Consider the following 24164-nt stretch of genomic DNA (forward strand, 5'->3'; position numbering starts at 1 on the left):
CTTCCCCCCCCGCTCGCCCCTTCCCCCCCCCGCTCGCCCCTTCCCCCCCCGCTCGCCCCTTCCCCCCCCCGCTCGCCCCTTCCCCCCCCCGCTCGCCCCTTCCCCCCCCCGCTCGCCCCTTCCCCCCCCCGCTCGCCCCTTCCCCCCCCCGCTCGCCCCTTCCCCCCCCCCCCCCGCTCGCCCCTTCCCCCCCCCGCTCGCCCCTTCCCCCCCCCGCTCGCCCCTTCCCCCCCCGCTCGCCCCTTCCCCCCCCCGCTCGCCCCTTCCCCCCCCCGCTCGCCCCTTCCCCCCCCGCTCGCCCCTTCCCCCCCGCTCGCCCTTCCCCCCCCCGCTCGCCCCTTCCCCCCCCGCTCGCCCCTTCCCCCCCCCGCTCGCCCCTTCCCCCCCCGCTCGCCCCTTCCCCCCCCCGCTCGCCCCTTCCCCCCCCCGCTCGCCCCTTCCCCCCCCGCTCGCCCCTTCCCCCCCCGCTCGCCCCTTCCCCCCCCCGCTCGCCCCTTCCCCCCCCCGCTCGCCCCCTTCCCCCCCTCCCCCCCCCCCCCCGCTCGCCCCTTCCCCCCCCGCTCGCCCCTTCCCCCCCCGCTCGCCCCTTCCCCCCCCCGCTCGCCCCTTCCCCCCCCCCGCTCGCCCCTTCCCCCCCCCGCTCGCCCCTTCCCCCCCCCGCTCGCCCCTTCCCCCCCCGCTCGCCCCTTCCCCCCCCGCTCGCCCCTTCCCCCCCCCGCTCGCCCCTTCCCCCCCCGCTCGCCCCTTCCCCCCCCCGCTCGCCCCTTCCCCCCCCCGCTCGCCCCTTCCCCCCCCCGCTCGCCCCTTCCCCCCCCGCTCGCCCCTTCCCCCCCCCCGCTCGCCCCTTCCCCCCCCGCTCGCCCCTTCCCCCCCCGCTCGCCCCTTCCCCCCCCGCTCGCCCCTTCCCCCCCGCTCGCCCCTTCCCCCCCCGCTCGCCCCTTCCCCCCCGCTCGCCCCTTCCCCCCCCGCTCGCCCCTTCCCCCCCCGCTCGCCCCTTCCCCCCCCGCTCGCCCCTTCCCCCCCCCGCCGCCCCTTCCCCCCCCGCTCGCCCCTTCCCCCCCCGCTCGCCCCTTCCCCCCCCCGCTCGCCCCTTCCCCCCCCGCTCGCCCCTTCCCCCCCCCGCTCGCCCCTTCCCCCCCCCGCTCGCCCCTTCCCCCCCCGCTCGCCCCTTCCCCCCCCGCTCGCCCCTTCCCCCCCCCGCTCGCCCCTTCCCCCCCCCGCTCGCCCCTTCCCCCCCCCGCTCGCCCCTTCCCCCCCCGCTCGCCCCTTCCCCCCCCCGCTCGCCCCTTCCCCCCCCCGCTCGCCCCTTCCCCCCCCCGCTCGCCCCTTCCCCCCCCCGCTCGCCCCTTCCCCCCCCCGCTCGCCCCTTCCCCCCCCCGCTCGCCCCTTCCCCCCCCCGCTCGCCCCTTCCCCCCCCCCGCTCGCCCCTTCCCCCCCCCCGCTCGCCCCTTCCCCCCCCCGCTCGCCCCTTCCCCCCCCGCTCGCCCTTCCCCCCCGCTCGCCCCTTCCCCCCCCGCTCGCCCCTTCCCCCCCCCGCTCGCCCCTTCCCCCCCCCCGCTCGCCCCTTCCCCCCCCGCTCGCCCCTTCCCCCCCCCCGCTCGCCCCTTCCCCCCCCGCTCTCCCCTTCCCCCCCCGCTCGCCCCTTCCCCCCCCGCTCGCCGCTCCCCCCCCGCTCGCCCCTTCCCCCCCGCTCGCCCCTTCCCCCCCCCCCGCTCGCCCCTTCCCCCCCCCCCGCTCGCCCCTTCCCCCCCCCCCCGCTCGCCCCTTCCCCCCCCCCCCGCTCGCCCCTCCCCCCCCGCTCGCCCCTCTCCCCCCCCCGCTCGCCCCTTCCCCCCCCGCTCGCCCCTCTCCCCCCCCGCTCGCCCCTCTCCCCCCCGCTCGCCCCTCTCCCCCCCCGCTCGCCCCTTCCCCCCCGCTCGCCCCTTCCCCCCCCGCTCGCCCCTCTCCCCCCCCGCTCGCCCCTCCCCCCCGCTCGCCCCTCCCCCCCCCCCCCCCCCGCTCGCCCCTTCCCCCCCCGCTCGCCCCTTCCCCCCCCGCTCGCCCCTTCCCCCTTCCCCCGCTCGCCCCTCCCCCCCCTCCGGCAGGTGCTGACTCTGACACTCGGTGTTTTGCAGGGAAACCGATCCGGATATTTGATGGCTTCGACTCTCGGAACCCGATTATCGCGGTGACCTTGATGCCGGCTCCACAGTGCAGCATCATCACCGGGTCTGCCGACTCCATCCTGCGCTTCATCGACCCCCGGCAACCGGGGCTGCAGGTAAACTGGGGCCCGACCCCGGGGGTCTCAACTCTGGGGTCCGGACTGTCCCCGTGCTGACCTGCTCCGTCCAGCCCGTCACTCCAGCTTCGGCCCGGCACACAGCTGCTCGTAGTAACGTCCAGGGCGACGTTTCTAGATCAGGGTTCAATGTTCACCTGCCTGATGTGCCAATCTAGTGCATTGAGGCATGACCTGGGTTACCTCCACAGGAACAGGAGGAGGCCATTCAGCCCCTCGAGCCTGTTACACAGGAACAGGAGGAGGCCCATTCGGCCCCTCGAGCCTGTTACACAGGAACAGGAGGAGGCCATTCAGCCCCTCGAGCCTGTTACACAGGAACAGGAGGAGGCCCATTCAGCCCCTCGAGCCTGTTACACAGGAACAGGAGGAGGCCATTCAGCCCCTCGAGCCTGTTACACAGGAACAGGAGGAGGCCATTCAGCCCCTCGAGCCTGTTACACAGGAACAGGAGGAGGCCATTCAGCCCCTCAAGCCTGTTACACAGGAACAGGAGGAGGCCAATCAGCCCCTCTCCATACTGTTCGATCCTGGCTGATTTGTGCCACAACCCCAGTTACCCACCTTCGCTCCGTATCCCCCGATCCCCTGACCCAACAAAAATCCATCGATCTCAGTCTGGAAAGCTCCAACTGACCCCCAGCACCCACAGCCTTTGGGGGAGAGAGTTCCCGATTCCCACGGCCCTGTGTGTGAAGAACTGCTTCCTGACATCACCCTGAACGGCCGGGCTCTAATTTTAAGGTTCTGGACTCTCCCACCAGAGGGAATAGTTTCTCTGTTGATTCTATCGAATCCTTTTTTTTAAGCACCTCTTTGGGATCAGCTCTGAATGTTCGGAGCTCCCAGAATCCCGTCCCGCTACTGGGTCAGTCCACGGATGTTGTGCAACCAACATCACTGGGACAGATTATCTGCTCGTTTTCACAGGGTTGTTTGTGGGAGCTTGCTGTGCACACATGGGCTTCCTTGTTTCCCACATTACAACAATGACTACGTTTCAAACGTACCTCGTTGGCTGCTGAGCGCTGTGCAACGTCCTGAGGCTGTGAAAGGCGCTATAGAAATGCAAGTGTTTCTCTCCACATCCGCGGCCCAACCGCCAGCCGCTCGCTGACCCCTGACACCTCCGGGCCGCTCCCTGCCCCTCGGCGCACGCTGACCCCTGACACCCCCGGGCAGCACGCTGACCCCTGACACCCCCGGGCAGCACGCTGACCCCTGACACCACCGGGCAGCACGCTGACCCCTGACACCCCCGGGCAGCACGCTGACCCCTGACACCCCCGGGCAGCACGCTGACCCCTGACACCCCCGGGCAGCACGCTGACCCCTGACACCCCCGGGCAGCACGCTGACCCCTGACACCCCCGGGCAGCACGCTGACCCCTGACACCCCCGGGCAGCACGGTGACCCCTGACACCTCCGGGCCGCTGGCTGACCCCTGACACCCCGGGCCGCTCGCTGACCCCCCGGGTGTACGCTGACCCCTGACACCTCCAGGCCGCTCGCTGACCCCTGACAGCGCCGGGCCGCTCGCTGACCCCTGACAGCGCCGGGCCGCTCGCTGACCCCTGACAGCGCCGGGCCGCTCGCTGACCCCTGACAGCGCCGGGCCGCTCGCTGACCCCTGACAGCCCTGTGTCCCTCTGTGTTTTGCAGCACGAGTTCAAGCTGAATACGAACGCGACAGCGGGGCTGATCCGTTGCTTGGCCGTGAGTCCGAGCGGCCGCACGGTGGCTGTGGGTTTCTCCTCGGGCTACATTTACCTGCTCGACACCCGCACCGGGCTCATCATGAAAGTGTGGCAGGCCCACGAGAGCGACATCCTCCAGCTCAAGGTAGATCGGGGGATCCGTTCACTCGGAGCCGGGGGGGGGTGGTGAAATCCAGTCACCGGGGTAACGGGCAGGGGCGGGGGATCGGGGATTGGGCTGTTGGGCGGGTTGTGAGCGGCGATGTGATGCCCCACAAGCCGCTGCTGAGTTGTTATCGGGGTTCAGGGAAGGGTGGAACATTTATAAGAGCAAGATAAGGCCATTTCTCTACATAAACCCACCGGCTCCCCTTCTGACCCTGTTTCCATCCTGCTCCCCCCTCAGTGTCACGCCTGCTTCTGATGCCAACCCAGCGCTGCCTGCAGGACCCTCCTGAGCTAGCAATCACTGGGGGGGAGGGGGGCAGCAGCGGGGTTCCCCGGGGGGTGGGGATGGTGTGTGGAGCGGTGTGGTGGGTTGTGTTGTGAATCCTGAGCTGGACTCTCGGGTGTGTGTGTGTGTGTGTGAGGAGCGCCTGGCACCGTGCCCTGGGCGGTAACGTGTGACCACTGCTCGCAGTGGCTCAGCCGCTGCCCAGCTCCCGAACCCTGCAGGGCGGCAAGCGCTGGTGCGTGTCAGTGAGTGAATCGGCGTGTGTGGGGCCCTGCTCCTGTTTACTGGATCCCCGAGCGCCCTTGACCCGTGGGGTTAAATAAACCCAGCATCACCTCGGCCTCCCCTCTGCTCACAGGTCACCACCGGCAGGCTCCGCTTCAAACCCGCCCTCCCCTTGTGGGGGGGACAGCACTCCGAGAGGCTTCGGCCTGGGGATTGTCTATTAACTGCCCCGCTCCCCCGGACCCCGGCCCCCCCCGGCCCCCTGGGTATTTATCTGGAGGGGGATGGTGGTATATAAACTCTCCCCCACTATAGTGAGGAAATGGTTTGATTGATGTATTGATCAGAGATTGGTCCCTGATCCGAGGGTGAGGGTCCGAGACTAACCGCGGACCTCCATCCCTGAGCCTTGCTCCCGGCCGATTGGCAATGTGCTGACAAAGGGAGCAGATTCAGTCATAACTTTCAAGAGAATTGGACAAATAATTGAGGAGCGGCGAGGGTCATTGGGAGGGCTGTGGGGAGGGCCACTGAAGGGGAGGGGGGCGAGGGTCGCGGGGAGGGCGGGGAGGGGGGCGAGGGTCACGGGGAGGGGGGCGAGGGTCACGGGGAAGGGGCGAGGGTCGCGGGGAGAGCCACCGAAGACAAGGTTCACGGGGAGGTCACTTCGAGGGGCGAGGGTTTTTACAACAATCCAACAAGGTCACAGTAATGTTATTTGGTGCCAGCCCACAGATCATAGAATCATAGAATAGTACTACACAGAATGAGGCCATTCGGCCCATCGAATCTGTGCCGGCTCTGTCGAAGAGCACTCCGGTCAGTCCCCCTCCCCCGCTCGTTCCCCACAGCCCTGAAAGTTTTTCTCCCTCACATATTGATCCAATTCCTGATGGAGTCTGCCTCCACCACTCTCTCGGGCCGTGCAATCCAGATCCTAACCACTCGCTGCATAAAAGGGGTTTTCCACATGTCGCCTTTGGTTCTTTTGTTAATCACCTTCAATCTGTGTCTTCTGGTTACCGACTGTCCTGCCCCTGGAAACCGTTTCCTTATTTACTCCATCAAAATCCTTCCAGATGTTGAACACCTCGATCAAATCTGCCCTTAACCTTCTCTGCTCTGAGGAGAACAACCCCAACTTCTCCAGTCCCCCCACGTAACTGAAGACCCCATCCCTGGAACTGTTGTAGTAAATCGCCTCTGCCCCCTCTCCAAGGCCATCACATCCTCCGTAAAGTGTGGTGCCCGGAGTTGGACACTGGTCAGGCTGGGGATGGAGCCGTGTTTATTGGATTCAGTTTCCCAACGTGCCCTGGTACAGTTTGAACTCTCGGGTGCCACTACCCGGCTGGGAGCGTTGTGGAGTGGCGAGGGTTAAGTGAGTTGTGTTTGAGTTCAGTGGGGCAGTGCGTGGGAGTGGAGTCTGTTGTTTTTTTGCCTAAAATTTCACAAGAGGGTAAACATTGCAGCGGGAGCCTGTTGTTGGTGAAGGTCTCTGTGTACATCGTTCAGTGGCCTCACCCACCACCACTCTGAGGGAGCGCAGCCCAATCCCTCCGCACTGACCAGCCTCCCAATCCCTGGCACACCGGCAAAGGCTCAATAAGTGTATATATTTAAAACTGATGGACTAAAAACCGGTTTGAATTATCCCTATGTTTGCCCGAAGCTCTGGAATTCACTCCCTAAACCTCTTTCACTCTCCTCTTTTAACACCCTCCTTAAAACATCCCTCATTGACCAAGCTTTTTGGTCACCCGTCCTGGTATATCCTTGTATAACCTCCGTAAACTTCAGCTCATCCAAAACTTAGCAGCTTGTGTCCTAACTCGCACCGAGTCCCACTCACCCATCACCCCCTGTGCTCACTGACTGTGTCCTAACTCGCACCCAGTCCCACTCACCCATCACCCCCTGTGCTCACTGCCCCGTGTCCTAACTCGCACCGAGTCCCATTCCTCCATCGCCCCCTGTGCTCACTGCCCCGTGTCCTAACTCGCACCGAGTCCCGCTCACCCATCACCCCCTGTGCTCACTGCCCCGTGTCCTAACTCACACCGAGTCCCGCTCACCCATCACCCCCTGTGCTCACTACCCCGTGTCCTAACTCGCACCGAGTCCCACTCACCCATCACCCCCTGTGCTCACTACCCCGTGTCCTAACTCGCACCGTGTCCCACTCACCCATCACCCCCTGTGCTCACTGCCCCGTGTCCTAACTCGCACTGAGTCCCGCTCACCCATCACCCCCTGTGCTCACTGCCCCGTGCCCTAACTCGCACCCAGTCCCGCTCACCCATCACCCCCTGTGCTCACTGCCCCGTGTCCTAACTCGCACTCAGTCCCGCTCACCCATCACCCCCTGTGCTCACTGCCCCGTGTCCTAACTCGCACCGTGTCCCGCTCACCCATCACCCCCTGTGCTCACTGCCCCGTGCCCTAACTCGCACTGCGTCCCACTCACCCATCACCCCCTGGGCTCACTGCCCTGTGTCCTAACTCGCACCGAGTCCCACTCACCCATCACCCCCTGTGCTCACTGCCCCATGTCCTAACTCACACCGAGTCCCGCTCACCCATCACCCCCTGTGCTCACTGCCCCGTGTCCTAACTCACACCGAGTCTCGCTCACCCATCACCCCCTGTGCTCGCTGACCTACACTGACTCCCGGTCCGGCATCGCTCGATTTGGAAAATTCTCACCCTGGTGTTTAAATCTCTCCATGGCCCCGCCCTCCCTATCTCTGTAATCTCCTCCAGCCCCACAACCCCCCGAGATATCTGCACTCTTCCAATTCTGCCCTCCTGAGCATCCCTGATTCTAATCGCTCCACCATCGGTGGCCGTGCCTTCTGTTGCCTGGGCCCCAAGCTCTGGAACTCCCTCCCTAAACCCCTCCATCTCTCTCTCCTCCTTTAAGATGCTCCTTAAACCTACCCCGATGACAGGCTTTTGGTCATCGATTGCAGATATCGCCTTCTGTGGCTCGGTGTCGAGCATGTTTTTATTGATCGCGTTCGTGGGACATGTGGCTACGTTAGAGGCGCTATATAAATGCAAATTGTTGATTGGTTGTCCTTTCCCTTTGATCAGACGGCGGAGGGGAACGTGCTGGTCAGTTCCTCGACTGACCACTCACTCACCATCTGGAAGGAGTCTGACCCCAAGCCCTTCCACCACTACCGCTCGCCCTCCGACCCCGTGCACGCCTTCGATCTCCACGGCAACGAGATAGTAGCCGGCACGGTGGCCAACCGCATCGGGATCTACTCGCTGCTCGACCCCACGGTGCCCGTCGCGATCAACAAGCTCAGCTCTGAGAACTTCCGCGGGACGCTGACAAGCCTGGGCATCCTGCCCGCCAAACGCCTGCTCCTGCTGGGCTCTGACAATGGGGTAATCCGACTGCTAGCCTAGCCGCACCCCGGGGTCACGGGTCAGCAGGGGTCGCTGGCCTAGCCGCACCCCGGGGTCACGGGTCAGCAGGGGTCGCTGACCTAGCCGCACCCCGGGGTCACGGGTCAGCAGGGGTCGCTGACCTAGCCGCACCCCGGGGTCATGGGTCAACAGGGGTCGCTGGCCTAGCCGCACCCCGGGGTCACGGGTCAGCAGGGGTCGCTGGCCTAGCCGCACCCCGGGGTCACGGGTCAGCAGGGGTCGCTGGCCTGGCCTAGACGCACCCCGGGGTCATGGGTCAGCAGGGGTTGCTAGCCTAGCCACACCCCGGGGTCATGGGTCAACAGGGGTCGCTGGCTCAGCCCCCACCCCGGGGTCACGGGTCAGCAGGGGTCGCTGGCCTAGCCTCACCCTGGGGTCACGGGTCAGCAGGGGTCGCTGGCTCAGCCTCCACCCCAGGGTCACAGGCCCAGCCTCCACCACGGGGTAGCAGGGGTCACGAGCCCAGCCGCACCCCGGGGTCACGGGTCACAGGCCCAGCCCCGAACGCACTTTGTTTTATATGTATATAAAGATTCACACAGTAAGCTCGCCCTTAGTGATTAGCAATAAGGGAGCTGAGCCCGTCGATCAAACACTCAGGTCCCAGTGCACACACTTGCTCAAGTGATATCCCCCACTCCCCCCGCCGAGTGAAGCAAGCTCTGTGGTTCCCGCCCTCGCTCCTCCTTACACAGCACGCCAAACCCGTTGCTCTGATTGGGCGAAGAACGGAAACATTCCCGGCTTTTTTTTTTAAAACATCCGCTCGGCCGAGAATCTTCACTTTCAAAGCGGAAAAGTTTGTAACAGCGCGGCCCTCACTTCCTGGGCGTTGAATCATCGCTGTTCGCTGGAGACACGATGGCGGCTCGAAGTCTCGGACTGGCTCTCCGCCCAGATTGCCCCCCCCCCCCCGGACACACTGCACTCACAGCTCGAGCATCTGATCAGCGAGCGGCTCGGGGGGGAGAACCCGGAACGTTTGGGTGGGGGGGGGGGGGGGAAGAGAGTGAGCGGAGGGGGCTGCGGGGCTGCACCCGACCAGTTTAGGGCCCTGTCTTGTACCCATCACCTCTCGGGCCGTTACTGGGCCGGTGAAAGGACACTAACCGGTGCCCGATCACTGAGTCCGACTCCCTCGTGACCCGGGGGTGGGGAGGATCTGGCTCGCTGCCCCTGCCCCGGGGTGAGGGGACGGGGAGTAACAGTGGGGGTGGGAATGCCTGGTCACCCCCAACAGATTCGGCCAATCCCGAGACACTCGCAGAGCGGACCGGACAATCTCAGGAAGATCTGGCGGCCAGATTCGGGGCATCAGTGATGGACGGGTCGACCTGTGATCGGGTCACGACCCCCGAACACATGATGTAAGGAGGCGGTGCTTATGTTTGAGGGGGTGGGGCGAGTGATGTTGCAGCAGGATTTGCCCCATCCGGCGGTGCACGGGGGCAGGCGGGGGGGGAGAGAGTCACTCACTGTGTCAGCCCATCTATTGCCGATATCCCATTTCATATCGCGCTGTCTTCTGGAGAGAGATTTTCTGTTTTTTGTATAGTTTGAATGAGGAACATCTGGAGGTGAAACATCTCGACTGTTAAATATCAATCAGGTCACTGTGGGCAACCTGGGGAGGGGCCAAATATTTAATAAGTTTGGGCTTTTATACCCCCCAGGGTTACTGGGAGCTGTTCGCTTCTCTATCCCTGAGCCCACGCCCCCTGACCTGGCGCGGGGAGGGGCAGTCCGGGGGGGGAGGGGGAGAGGAGGGGCAGCCCAGGGAGGCCCTGGGCCCAGCGGGAGGGGAGGGGGGAGGGTTGCTGCAAGTGGAGACGATGATGTTGGGGGAGGGGAGATGCCGTCCCTCAGTGACCAGCCCAGGGCATGACCTCTGACCTCAGGCCACAGACCCTCGGTTTGTGATATTCCGTGCCCCTGTGTCCGCCCCGGGAGGCTGACGCCTGCCTCTCCGTGTGGTGGCAGGAACTTTGTAGAAATGGAACAGGGATTCATCTGCAGATGTGAATATTTATAAATAAAATTTCTTGAAAGCAGTGCGTGTTTGTGCTGTCTGACTCTCGGCCGTCGAGAGGAGGAGGGGAGCTACACTCTGGGTGCTGTGCAGACTCCCATCCCTCCTCACTCACTTCCTCCACCCTCTGCACACTCACACCTCATCCAAACCAGCTCTGATCTGCTGCACGCTCCCGGAGATAGTCAGCCGTGGCTCAAATGAGAACCACCCTTGCTTTTGAGCCAGAAAGTCATGGGTTCAAGACCCACTCCAGTGCAGTACTGAGGGAGCACCGCACTGTCGGAGGGGCAGTACTGAGGGAGCACCGCACTGTCGGAGGGGCAGTACTGAGGGAGCACCGCACTGTCGGAGGGGCAGTACTGAGGGAGCACCGTACTGACGGAGGGGTAGTACTGAGGGAGCGCCGCACTGTCGGAGGGGCAGTACTGAGGGAGCACCGCACTGTCGGAGGGGCAGTACTGAGGGAGCGCCGCACTGTCGGAGGGGCAGTGCTGAGGGAGCACCGCACTGTCGGAGGGGCAGTACTCAGGGAGTGCCGCACTGTCGGAGGGGTGGTACTGAGGGAGGGCGGCACTGTCGGAGGGGCAGTACTGAGGGAGCACCGCACTGTCGGAGGGGCAGTGCTGAGGGAGTACCGCACTGTCGAAGGGGTGGTACTGAGGGAGGGCGGCACTGTCGGAGGGGTAATACTGAGGGAGCACCGCACTGTCGGAGGGGCAGTACTGAGGGAGTGCCGCACTGTCGGAGGGACAGTACTGAGGGAGGGTGGCACTGTCGGAGGGGTAGTACTGAGGGAGTACCGCACTGTCGGAGGGGCAGTACTGAGGGAGCGCCGCACTGTCGGAGGGGCAGTACTGAGAGGGCCGCACTGTCGGAGGGGTAATACTGAGGGAGGGCCGCACTGTCGGAGGGGTAGTACTGAGGGAGGGCCGCACTGTCGGAGGGGCCATCTTTCAGCTGAGATGTTAAACCAAGGCCCCATTTGCTCTCGGGTGGATGTAAAAGATCCCATGGCACTATTGGAAGCAGAACAGGGGCCCAAGCAGCTGAAGGCACGGTCACCAATGGTGGAGCGATTAAAATCGGGGATGGTCAAGAGGCCAGAATTGGAGGAGTGCAGGGGGCGGGGGGTTGTTTATAGGGGCTGGAGGAGATTACAGAGATGGGGAGGGGCGAGGCCATGGAGGAGTTTGAAAATTTTAAAATCGAGGCATTTAATTAATTACATATGATATAAATATTAACCATTCCTTTAGATTGGAAAATTGCACGTGTCCCTCCGCCATTTAAGGTGAGAGGGGGTACCCAGGGAATTATCGACCAGTTAGCCGAACATCTGTTGTCGAGAAATTACTAGAGTCTTTAATTAAGGATCGGGGGACTGAACACTTCGAACATTTTCAGCTGATCAGAGAGAACCAGCAGGGATGTGTGAAAGGTCAGTCATGCCTGACAAATCTCATAGAATTGTTTGAAGAAGTGACTAAAGTAGTGGACAGGGAAATGTCTATGGAAGTTATTTATATGGATTTCCAGAAGGCATTTGATAAAGTCCCGCATAAGAGAAGGTAGAAGCCCACGGAATTGAGGGCAAATGAATGACCTGGTTAGGAAATTGGCTGAGCCGCAGGAGACAAAGTCAGGATAATGGGCAGGTACTCAAATTGGCAGGGTGACTAGTGGGAGCAGCAAAACAGCTTTTCAAACGGCCGAGGTCCAACAAAAAACCCGCGACAGAAAGAATAGATGGTGGGTGGAGAAAGCACAGGAGATTCAGCAGCTGGCCGACAGCCATGATGTGCGAGGATTCTTCACCGCAGTCAAGTCCACCTATGGCCCAAGGCCCCACCCCACTGCTGACCAAGAACGGGGAAACACTTCTCAAGGACACCGAGGCAGTCAGGACCCGCTGGAAGGAGAACTTCGAAGATTTCCTTAATCGAGACTCTGCCTTTGACACGAATGTCCTCGACTCCATCCCACAGCATGTTACCCGCCACCATCTCCGCAAATCTCCAGCCCTGCACGAGGTAGAAAAGGCCATCCGTCAGCTCAAGAACAACGAGGCATCGGGAGCAGATGAAATCCCCGCTGAGGCACTAAAGTATGGCGGAGAGGCACTACTGGCACAATGCATGACCTCATCTCTCTCGTCTGGAGATCTCAGAGATGCAGTAATCGTGACCATCGTTAAAAAAGGGGACCATTCCGACGGCGGCAACTACAGAGGAATCTCCCTGTGGTCGGCCACTGGGAAAGTCATCGCCCCATGCCTGACACGAGACTCCCAAAGCAAGTGCTCTACTCGGAATTCCTACACGGCAAGTGAGCCAAAGGTGGGCAGAGGAAACGTTACAAGGACATCCTCAAAGCCTCTTTGATAAAATGCAACATCCCCACCGACACCTGGGAGTCCCTGGCCAAAAAACACCCTAAGTGGAGGAAGAGCACCTCGAGTCTCGTCGCCGCGAGCATGCAGAAAACAAGCGCAGGCAGCGGAAAGAGCGTGCGGCAAACCAGACTCCCCACCCACCCTTTCCTTCAACCACTGTCTGTCCCACCTGTGACAGAGACTGTAATTCCCGTATTGGACGGTTCAGTCACCTGAGAACTCACTTTTAGAGTGGAAGCAAGTCTTCCTCGACTCCGAGGGACTGCCTGTGATGATGACTCGAATTGGCAGGATGTGACTAGTGGTGACCCGCAGGTATCTGTGTTGGGTAACAACTTAAATGATGGCACAGAAAGTCATATATCCAAATCTGCCAATGACACACACATAGACGGGATTGTCGGCAGTGTAGATGGGAGCTTAAAATTACACCGGGATATCGACAAATTAAGTGATTGTGCAAATGGATATCAGTGTAAGCAAATGTGAGATCATCCACTTTGCACGTAAGAAGGATAGTGTCATGTATTCAACCAGCATTGTAACCCATGTATAATCTGACCTAAGTTGTACACCGTGAGAACAATGACCACTGGGTGGTGAACATGTGGGAGACACTCCTAACCTGGACCTTCAGATATAAAAGGGGAAGCTCCACCCACTTTCCTGCACTTGAGTGCTAAGGAATAAAGGACAGGTCACAGACTGACCTCTCAAGCATATGCCTCGTGTGCATTTATACTGTATAGTAAGGACGTATCAATGGCGACGAGAAACTGGGATTTAAACCACGCGAGCATGGCCACTAGCAGAACAGACGAGAGGTACTGTGTTAAGGAATGGTTGGGACAGAGATTCAACATTGTTAAAGCAGCACACAGGTTCTCCAGGCAGACAAGGGCAATCGGGCATGCCCCAACATGTAGTCGAACCCAGAGGGGGAGTTCGACAGAGACAATGGCAAGCTGAACAGCAATTCACGCCATTGCAAGGGACAATGCGGCCAGTAATGGGGCCATCAACACCTGTTAATGGTGCACTCAAGGACAGTCACAGGGGCAGTCAGGGACGATCGACTGGCAAGGGACCTTTTGTTTCCAACAGCAGCTCATGCTGGAGGCGTGGAGGCATACACTCAGCCGGAGTTTGCAGAGATGAGCAAAATACCTGCAGAAATACAGAAATGAACGCTGGGGGAAATCGCTGGAAGCTGAAGTTCAGCGAGTTCATGTGGAGCACCTATACAGTTCATACACCAGGACACCACCGATAATGATGAAAGTGCTCCTCAATGGCATCCCAGTATCAATGGAGTTAGACACGGGGACCAGCCAGTCCCTGATGAGTATCAAACAGTTCGAAAAGTTGTGAGCATCCAAAGCCAGGAGGCCAAAATTATCGCCAATTGACGCACAGCTACGGACATACACAAAGCAGATCATTCCGGTGCTAGGCAGTGCCACGGTAGTCATGACCCACAAAGATTCGGAGAACAGGTTGCCACTCTGGGTTGTCCCGGGGGACGGTCCCGCACTACTGGGGAGGAGTTGGCTTGCTGTCATGAACTGGAAATGGGGCGATGTCAATGCAATTTCCTCTGTGGTGCGAGTATCATGCTCACAGATCCTGGACAAATTTGACTCATTATTTCAACCTGGCATTGGCACTTTCATGGGGGCCAAGGTCGTGATTCACATAAACCCGGACACCAGGCCAGTACACCACAAGGCCAGAGCGGTGCTGTACGTGATGCGGGAAAAGATAGAAGGCGAATTGGACCGCCTGCTGAGGGAAGGCATCATCTCGCCAGTCGAATTCAGTGACTGGGCGAGCCCGATTGTGCCGGTGCTCAAGGCGGATGGGTCGGTCAGGATATGTGGTGATTACAAGGCCACCATCAATCGGGTGTCACTCCAAGACCAGTACCCGCTACCGAGAGCGGAGGACCTCTTTGCGACGCTATCCAGTGGCAAACTTTTTTCAAAATTGGACCTGACCTCAGCTTACATGACCCAGGAGCTGGCGAGTGAGTCGAAGAAGCTGACCACCATCACGACACACAAGGGGTTGTTTGAGTACAACAGATGTCCTTTTGGGATTCGCTCGGCCGCCGCGATCTTCCAACGAAATATGGAAAGCCTCCTCAAGTCGATTCCAGGGACGGTGGTTTTTCAGGACGACATCCTCATCATGAGTTATGATACTGAAGAACACCTCCAACAACCTGAAGGAGATGCTACGCAGACTGGCCCAGGTCAGGCTGCGACTGAAAAAGGCGAAGTGTGTCTTCCTAGCTCCAGAGGTAGAATTCCTGGGGTTGAGGGTAGCAGCAGACGGGATCCGCCCTACTGCGTCCAAGACGGAAGCGATCCAGAGAGCACCCAGACCCCGTAACACAACGGAGCTGTGTTCATTCCTGGGGCTCCTGAACTATTTTGGTAACTTTCTTCCCAAATTGAGCATGCTGGTAGAGCCGCTACACGTGCTCCTACACAAAGGTCACGAATGGGTCTGGGGGAACAGCCAGGAAAGGGCTTTTAATAGAGCACGCAATTTGTTATGTTCCAACAATCTGTTAACACTATACGACCCATGTAAGAAACTTGTGTTAACGTGCGATGCGTCGTCCTATGGTGTCAGGTGTATGTTGCAGCATGTCAATGCCAAGGGTCAGTTACAGCCAGTAGCTTATGCCTCCAGAAGTCTGTCCCAGGCTGAAAGGGGCTACGGGATGGTAGAAAAGGAGGCGCTCACATGTGTATATGCGGTAAAGGAAATGCACCAGTATCTGTTTGGCAGGAAATTTGAGCTGGAGACAGATCACAAACACCTAACGTCCCTTTTGGCTGACAACAAGGCCATAAATGCAAACGCATCGGCCCGCATACAGAGGTGGTCACTCACGTTAGCCGCCTATGACTACACAATTTGGCACAGACCGGGCACTGAAAACTGCGCCGATGCACTCAGCAGGCTCCCACTAGCCACCACTGAGGGGGCTACCGAGCATGGTGCTGAGATGGTCATGGCTGTGAAACTTTCAGAAGCGAAGGCTCACCCGTGACAGCCCGTCAAGTTAAAGTCTGGACAAATAGAGACCCACTATTGTCTCTAGTCAAGAAATGTGTCCTGAATGGGGACTGGGCAGCCACGTACAGGGCATGCCCTGAGGAATTTAAACCATTTCACAGGCGCAAGGATGAACTCTCGATTCAGGCCGATTGCCTACTGTGGGAAACCGCGTAGTCATGCCCCAGATGGGCAGAGAGGTGTTCATCAGAGAACTCCACAATGAGCACCCGGGCATTGTCATGATGAAGGCAATTGCCAGGTCACACGTTTGGTGGCCAGGAATAGACGCAGATCTGGAACTTTGTGCTCGCAGGTGCAACACGTGTGCCCAGCTAGGCAATGCGCCCAGGGAAGCCCCCCTTAGCCCCTGGTCCTGGCCCGCCAAGCCTTGGTCACGCATCCATGTGGACTACGCAGGTCCTTTCATGGTAAAAATGTTTTTGGTTGTCTTAGACGCCTACTCCAAATGGATCGAGTGTGACATTTTAAATTCAAGCACATCTTCTGCCATGGTAGAAAGTCTACGGGCAATGTTCGCCGCCCACGATCTACTGGATGTCTTGGTCAGCGACAATGGCCCGTGCTTCACAAGCACTGAATTCCAGAACTTCAATAAAAAAGGGAAGGTGGCTCAACCGTGGCTATCAATGGAAATCAGGGATAGTATTAAAGCCAAGGAAGTGGCATACAAGTTGGCCAGAAATAGCAGCGAACCTGGGGACTGGGAGAAATTTAGAACTCAGCAGAGGAGGACAAAGGGTTTGATTAGGGCAGGGAAAATGGAGTATGAGAAGAAGCTTGCAGGGAACATTAAGACGGATTGCAAAAGTTTCTATAGATATGTAAAGAGAAAAAGGTTAGTTAAGACAAACGTAGGTCCCCTGCAGTCAGAATCAGGGGAAGTCATAACGGGGAACAAAGAAATGGCGGACTAATTGAACAAGTACTTTGGTTCGGTATTCACTAAGGAGGACACAAACAACCTTCCGGATATAAAAGGGGTCAGAAGGTCTAGTAAGGAGGAGGAACTGAGGGAAATCCTTATTAGTCGGGAAATTGTGTTGGGGAAATTGATGGGATTGAAGGCCGATAAATCCCCAGGGCCAGGTGGACTGCATCCCAGAGTACTTAAGGAGGTGGCCTTGGAAATAGCGGATGCATTGACTGTCATTTTCCAACATTCCATTGACTCTGGATCAGTTCCTATGGAGTGGAGGGTAGCCAATGTAACCCCACTTTTTAAAAAAGGAGGGAGAGAGAAAACAGGGAATTATAGACCGGTCAGCCTGACATCGGTAGTGGGTAAAATGATGGAATCAATTATTAAGGATGTCATAGCAGCGCAGTTGGAAAGAGGTGACATGATAGGTCCAAGTCAGCATGGATTTGTGAAAGGAAATCATGCTTGACAAATCTTCTGGAATTTTTTGAGGATGTATCCATTAGAGTGGACAAGGGAGAACCAGTTGATGTGGTATATTTGATCTTTCAGAAGGCTTTCGACAAGGTCCCACACAAGAGATTAATGTGCAAAGTTAAAGCACATGGGATTGGGGGTAGTGTGCTGACATGGATTGAGAACTGGTTGTCAGACAGGAAGCAAAGAGTAGGAGTAAATGGGTACTTTTCAGAATGGCAGGCAGTGACTAGTGGGGTACCACAAGGTTCTGTGCTGGGGCCCCAGCTGTTTACACTGTACATTAATGATTTGGACGAGGGGATTAAATGTAGTATCTCCAAATTTGCGGATGACACTAAGTTGGGTGGCAGTGTGAGCTGCGAGGAGGATGCTATGAGGCTGCAGAGTGACTTGGATAGGTTAGGTGAGTGGGCAAATGCATGGCAGATGAAGTATAATGTGGATAAATGTGAGGTTATCCACTTTGGTGGTAAAAACAGAGAGACAGACTATTATCTGAATGGTGACAGATTAGGAAAAGGGGAGGTGCAACGAGACTTGGGTGTCATGGTACATCAGTCATTGAAGGTTGGCATGCAGGTACAGCAGGCGGTTAAGAAAGCAAATGGCATGTTGGCCTTCATAGCGAGGGGATTTGAATACAGGGGCAGGGAGGTGTTGCTACAGTTGTACAGGGCCTTGGTGAGGCCACACCTGGAGTATTGTGTACAGTTTTGGTCTCCTAACCTGAGGAAGGACATTCTTGCTATTGAGGGAGTGCAGCGAAGGTTCACCAGACTGATTCCCGGGATGGCGGGACTGACATATCAAGAAAGACTGGATCAACTGGGCTTGTATTCATTGGAGTTCAGAAGAATGAGAGGGGACCTCATAGAAATGTTTAAAATTCTGATGGGTTTAGACAGGTTAGATGCAGGAAGAATGTTCCCAATGTTGGGGAAGTCCAGAACCAGGGGTCACAGTCTAAGGATAAGGGGTAAGCCATTTAGGACCGAGATGAGGAGAAACTTCTTCACCCAGAGAGTGGTGAACCTGTGGAATTCTCTACCACAGAAAGTTGTTGAGGCCAATTCACTAAATATATTCAAAAAGGAGTTGGATATAATCCTTACTACTCGGGGGATCAAGGGGTATGGCGAGAAAGCAGGAATGAGGTACTGAAGTTGCATGTTCAGCCATGAACTCATTGAATGGCGGTGCAGGCTAGAGGGGCCGAATGGCCTACTCCTGCACCTATTTTCTATGTTTCTATGTCTATGGCAGGCAATGGAATTAAACATGTCAGAACGGCACTGTTCAAGCCGGCCTCAAACAGCCAGGCAGAACGAGCAGTGCAGATAATCAAACAGGGGATGCTCAGAATCCAAGGGGGTTCCCTACAAACCCGCTTATCACGCCTCCTGTTGGCCTACAGATCCCAACCACACTCGCTCACAGGGGTTCCACCCGCAGAGCTGCTAATGAAAAGGACGCTCAAAACCCGGTTATCCCTTATACACCCCACCATGAAAGAAATTGTCGAGAGCAGGCACCAGTCACAATATGACTACCATGACCAGAATACGAGGGCGCGATGTATCGATGTAAATGACCCTGTTTTTTTCCTCAACTACGCTGCAGGGCCCAAATGGCTCGCAGGCACTGTGATTGCCAAAGAGGGAAATAGGATTCTGGTAGTTAAACTTACCAATGGACAAATCTGCCTCAAACATGTGGATCAAACAAAAAGGAGGTTCAGCAACCCCTTAAAAGAAGCAGAGGAAGAACACGATATAGAGTTCACTCCACCACAGGTGACCGAACAAAGGAACCAAAGGGAGGAGAGCCCAGTCACTGTGGGCAGTCCGGACAGACCTGAGGCACTGCAAACAGCAGACACTCAGGCCAGCAACCGGAGCCCCAACTCAGGTGCTCTACAAGGGAGCGTAAACCACCAGAGAGACTCAACCTGTGATCCCAATAAGACTTTGGGGGGGGAGGTGATGTCATGTATTCAACCAGCATTGTAACCCATGTATAAACTGACCTAAGTTGTACACCGTGAGAACAATGACCACTAGGTGGTGAACATGTGGGAGACACTCCTAACCTGGACCTTCAGGTATAAAAGGGGAAGCTCCACCCACCTTCATCACTTGAGTGCTAAGGAATAAAGGACAGGTCACAGACTGACCTTCTCTCAAGCATGGGCCTCGTGTGCATTTATACTGTGTAGTAAGGATGTATCAGATAGAACAGGGAACTTTCAGGGGTAGGCAATTATTTGGGCTGGAGGGCCAGTTAAGTTTTGGTGAGCTGTTGAGAGCTGCCCGCCAATGTTCCCCCAAAGGCGTGTGGCCGCATGGTCACGCAACAATCGCGCGCTCTCGCCAGGCCGCTGGAGGACAGACTGCACGTGTGTAGCGCTTCGTGGCCGGCCACACAACAAATTTAAAGGGACCGTGAGTGAACAAAGGTTAGAGGGAACATTGCATAAATATAAATTCAAATAGTAGTCAGATGCTATCTTACATACACAACATGTATTGGATGCAGCTTAAAAATGAATCCAAGATAAAAGTTGAAAATATTGTATCTTCTGGTCTCTGTAAGTCAGTGCTGTGAAATAGTACTGACCCTCTTTAGAGCCTGTGTCAGCATCAGTTCCCCACCTCAGTCCCTTATGTCCCTCTGCAAAGATTACTAATGGTGTCCCAATGAGAATTCCCCTGCCGTCGTACTGTGAGTACCAGGAGAGGAAAGATACAGCGCCTTCAGTAAAGGAGTTGTGGAGATGAGCGGCCATAACCCCACTCTCAAATGGATAGGGCACATTCGAGTACGCAGTGCATTCTGGGTACGGATGTCCGCCATTGGGGCCCAGAATCACGGAATGGATCCTTTTAAGATCGGGCCAGGAGAATCGCTTTTGTGAATTATTAATTTGAATGAAGTATTACTGTGGTCTCCCTTGGCTGCAGTTTGGGTCTGTCTCTGACCCCTGGTAAGTGAAAGTGGATAGACGAATGTGCAGCTCGAGCTCTGGCTCACGTTCCATTTCTGTTCCATCCAGCGGGCCGGAGAGAATGACTTGACGGCCGGATGTGGCTCGCGTGCCGTATTTTGCCCATCACTGATCTAAATGGTAAAAAGCTAGAATCAGGGACGGTCCAAAGAGACTTGGGGCGGGGTGGGGGCGGTCCAGGGATATCGATCATTAAAATGTCATGAACAGGTACAGAAAATAATCAAAAAGGCTAATGGAATATTGGCCTTGATATCCCGAGGACCAGAATACAAGGGGGTAGAAGTTATGCTGCAGCTGTACAAAGCCCTGGTTAGCCCACACCTGGAGCACTGTGAGCAGTTCTGGGCCCCACATCTTCGGGAGGATATACTGGTCTTGGAGGGAGTGCAGCGTGGGTTTACCAGAATGATACCCGGACTCCAAGGGTTAAGTTATGAGGCGATTATACAAACTGGGGGTGTATTCACCAGAATTTAGACAGTTAAGCGGTGATCTGATCGAAGTTTTCAGGATATGAAGAGGAGCTGATAGGGTAGATAAAGAATCACTATTCCCGATGGTTGGGGAGTCTGGAACTAGGGGCGTAGTCTAAAAATTAGAGCCAGACCTTTCAGGAGTGAAATTAGAAAACACTTCTACACACACAGGGTGGGAGAGGTTTGGAACTCTCTTCCACAAATGGCAGTTGATGTGAGGTCAATTGTTAATTTTAAATCTAAGATTGATAGATTTTTGTTAACCGTAGGTATTAAGGGATATGGCCAAAGGTAGGTATATGGAGTTAGGTCACAGATCAGCCATGATCTCATTGAATGGCGGAGCGGGCTCGAAGGGCCGAACAGCCTCCTCCTGTTCCTGTGTAACAGGCTCAAGGGGCTGAATGGCCTCCTCCTGTTCCTGTGTAACAGGCTCGAGGGGCTGAATGGCCTCCTCCTGTTCCTGTGTAACAGGCTCGGGGGGATGAATAGCCTCCTCCTGTTCCTGTGTAACAGACTCGAGGGGCTGAATGGCCTCCTCCTGTTCCTGTGTAACAGGCTCGAGGGGCTGAATGGCCTCCTCCTGTTCCTGTGTAACAGGCTCGGGGGGATGAATAGCCTCCTCCTGTTCCTGTGTAACAGGCTCGAGGGGCTGAATGGCCTCCTCCTGTTCCTGTGTAACAGGCTCGAGGGGCTGAATGGCCTCCTCCTGTTCCTGTGTAACAAGCTCGAGGGGCTGAATGGCCTCCGCCTGTTCCTGTGTAACAGGCTCGAGGGGCTGAATGGCCTCCTCCTGTTCCTGTGTAACAGGCTTAAGGGGGCTGAATGGCCTCCTCCTGTTCCTGTGTAACAGGCTCGAGGGGCTGAATGGCCTCCTCCTGTTCCTGTGTAACAGGCTCGAGGGGCTGAATGGCCTCCTCCTGTTCCTGTGTAACAGGCTCGAGGGGCTGAATGGCCTCCTCCTGTTCCTGTGCAACAGGCTCGAGGGGTTGAATGGCCTCCTCCTGTCCTTATGTTCTCACATTTGAGCCAGGACAATCTACTCTCATTCTTTGAAGGCCTTATTGAAAAAGATTTAAAGTTAGGCTTCTTGGTGGGGCAGCAATGGTTGGGTCCTGCCCAGAGATTATTAGGAGCCAATGTGATGGGGGAGGGGATAGGAAAAGAGGGGAGGAGGAGGAGGAGAGTGATTGGGAGGGTGGGATGGGAGGAGGGGAAGGAGGTGGGGGATTGGGATGGGGAGGAGGTGGGGGAGGGAATTGAGAGGGTGGGATGGGGGAGGGGATTGGGAGGGTGAGGAGGATGTGGGGGAGGGGATTTGGAGGGTGGGATGGGGGGAGGGGATTGGGATGGGGAGGAGGATGTGGGGGAGGAGATTATGACGGGGGGAGGGGGAGGAGGCGGTGCGGGAGGGGATTGAGAGGGTGGGATGTGGGGAGGGGATTGGGAGGGAGGGATATTGGGAGGGGATTGGAAGGGTGGGATGGGGGGAGGTGGAGGAGATTGGGAGGGTAGGATGGGGGAGGGGATTGGGAGGGAGGGATGGGGGGAGGGGATTGGGAGGGTGGGGTGGGGGAGGGGGAGGGGATTGGGAGGGTAGGATGGGGGAGGGGATTGGGAGTGAGGGATGGGGGGAGGGGATTGCGAGGGTGAGGGGATTGTGAAACGCCCTTCTGTCCTGGAACTCCGAACTCTCTTCACATCCCCAGTGAGGACCAGAGACCTGACTGCACGGCCAGGGGTGACGCTGACCGAGGTATCTGAACATGTGAGTGAATTACAGTCGGTCGGAACAACTCAAAGGGCCTGAGTTTCCAGCAGCAATCCCCCACCTCCCAAACTAAAAGGAAAATATAATTTTAAAATGCACAAGGGGGGGATCTGATCGAGGGGTTTAAGATGATTAAAGGATTTGATGGGGTCGAGCGAGAGAAACTATTCCCTCTGGTGGGGGGAGTCCAGAACAAGGGGCAGAACCTTAAAATTAGAGCCCGGCCGTTCAGGGTGATGTCAGGAAGCACTTCTTCACACACAGGGCCGTGGGAATCTGGAACTCTCTTCCCCCAAAGGCTGTGGGTGCTGGGGGTCAGTTGGAGCTTTCCAGACTGAGCTAGGTAGATTTACGTTGGGTCAGGGTACGGGGGATACGGAGCAGGTGGGTAAGTGGTGTTGAGGAGAGCCTCCCCTGGTTCCTGATCCTCAATGAACAAAGGCGAAATTTCAGGCAAATATTTAACAAAAGCTGTGGCTCAATGTTTGTTGAAGTGAGCTGGATCAATAAGTGAAGACCCGGGGAGGTTACTGATTGTAATCTCACTTCTATAATCAGCAACTTGTTGATGTCACGGGATTTTAGCCCATTTTTTTCCCCTCCACTTCGCGGCAACACTTGTAGCAAAAGGAAAAGGCTGTGGAGCGTGAGGTAAGGCCCGTTGATCTACTGTGTGTCCCTCGGAGATTTCCACAGAGTCCCGCTCAAACCCCTCGGTGTGCCGGGAGATTGGCAGCTCATTGTCTTTCAGCTATAGAACCCGTCGACATACCTGGAGTTAAAATGTTGCTGGATTTAGGATTGGGCGGCTGGGCCCTCGAGGGAATGAAGGGGGAAGGAGGGGCATCAGTCTGTGGGTAACGGGGGTCAGTCTATGGGTCATGGGTCAGTCTGTGGGTAACGGGTCAGTCTGTGGGTAACGGGGGTCAGTCCGTGGGTAACGGGGTCAGTCTGTGGGTAACGGGGTCAGTCTGTGCGTAACGGGATCAGTCTGTGGGTCATGGGCCAGTCTGTGGGTAACGGGGGTCAGTCCGTGGGTAACGGGGGTCAGTCCGTGGGTAACGGGGTCAGTCTGTGGGTAACGGGGTCAGTCTGTGGGTAACGGGATCAGTCTGTGGGTCACAGGCCTCTGGGAGTAACGGGGTCAGAGTGTGGGTCACGGGTCAATCTGTGGGTAATAGGGTCAGTCTGTGGGTAACGGGGTCAGTCTATGTGTCATGGGTCAGTCTGTGGATAACTAATGGGGTCAGTCTGTGGGTAACGGGGGTCAGTCTGTGGGTAACGGGGATCAATCTGTGGGTAACGGGGGTCAGTCTGTGGGTAACGGGGGTCAATCTGTGGGTCACGGGGTCAGTCTGTGGGTAACGGGGGTCAGTCTGTAGGTAATGGAGGGCATCGGGCATTGGTTGTGACACTGGGTCCTGTGCTGAGAATCAGCCCCCGAGTCTCCCTTTTATTTGTCAGCTTTTGTGATTTTAAATGTTAACGCTCGCTCCCCTGTGGTGTCAGGACTTGCTCTACTGCCTGTTGTAGCAAGAGAGGGAGAGAGCGCGTGGGGAGAGGGAGAGGGAGAGAGTGTGGGGGGAGAGGGAGGGAGAGTGTGGGGGGAGAGGGAGAGAGAGTGGGGGGAGAGGGAGAGAGAGAGTGTGGGGGGAGAGGGAGAGAGAGAGAGTGTGGGGTGAGAGAGAGAGAGAGTGGGGGAGAGGGAGAGAGAGTGTGGGGAGAGGGAGAGAGAGTGGGGTGAGAGGGAGAGAGAGTGTGTGGAGAGGGAGAGGGAGAGAGAGTGGGGGGAGAGGGAGAGAGAATGTGGAGAGAGAGAGTGTGGGGAGAAGGAGAGGGAGAGAGTGTGTGGGGAGAGGGAGAGAGAGTGTGGGGAGAGAGAGAGAGGTGTTGGG

At 57.5% G+C, this 24164-nt stretch overlaps 2 protein-coding genes across 2 annotated transcripts in view; both read left to right on the forward strand.

Annotated features, from left to right (window-relative positions):
• wdr81 (WD repeat domain 81) overlaps window positions 1-10150 on the forward strand; it is a 34812-nt gene extending 24662 nt beyond the window's left edge. Inside the window, exons 8-10 of the mRNA XM_070856883.1 lie at window positions 2115-2260; window positions 3945-4124; window positions 7755-10150. Coding sequence (XP_070712984.1) covers window positions 2115-2260; window positions 3945-4124; window positions 7755-8078 — 650 coding nt within the window. The 3' untranslated portion in view covers window positions 8079-10150. The remainder of the gene's footprint in view (window positions 1-2114; window positions 2261-3944; window positions 4125-7754) is intronic.
• A 4570-nt stretch (window positions 10151-14720) lies between these two features.
• The window catches only part of serpinf2b (serpin peptidase inhibitor, clade F (alpha-2 antiplasmin, pigment epithelium derived factor), member 2b), a 31196-nt gene continuing 21752 nt past the window's right edge, over window positions 14721-24164 (forward strand). Inside the window, exon 1 of the mRNA XM_070857992.1 lies at window positions 14721-14825. Within this exon, the coding sequence (XP_070714093.1) occupies window positions 14721-14825 (105 nt within the window). The remainder of the gene's footprint in view (window positions 14826-24164) is intronic.

The sequence above is a fragment of the Pristiophorus japonicus genome, chromosome 16, assembly GCF_044704955.1.
Source record: "Pristiophorus japonicus isolate sPriJap1 chromosome 16, sPriJap1.hap1, whole genome shotgun sequence".
Classification (NCBI taxonomy): Eukaryota; Metazoa; Chordata; class Chondrichthyes; family Pristiophoridae; genus Pristiophorus; species Pristiophorus japonicus.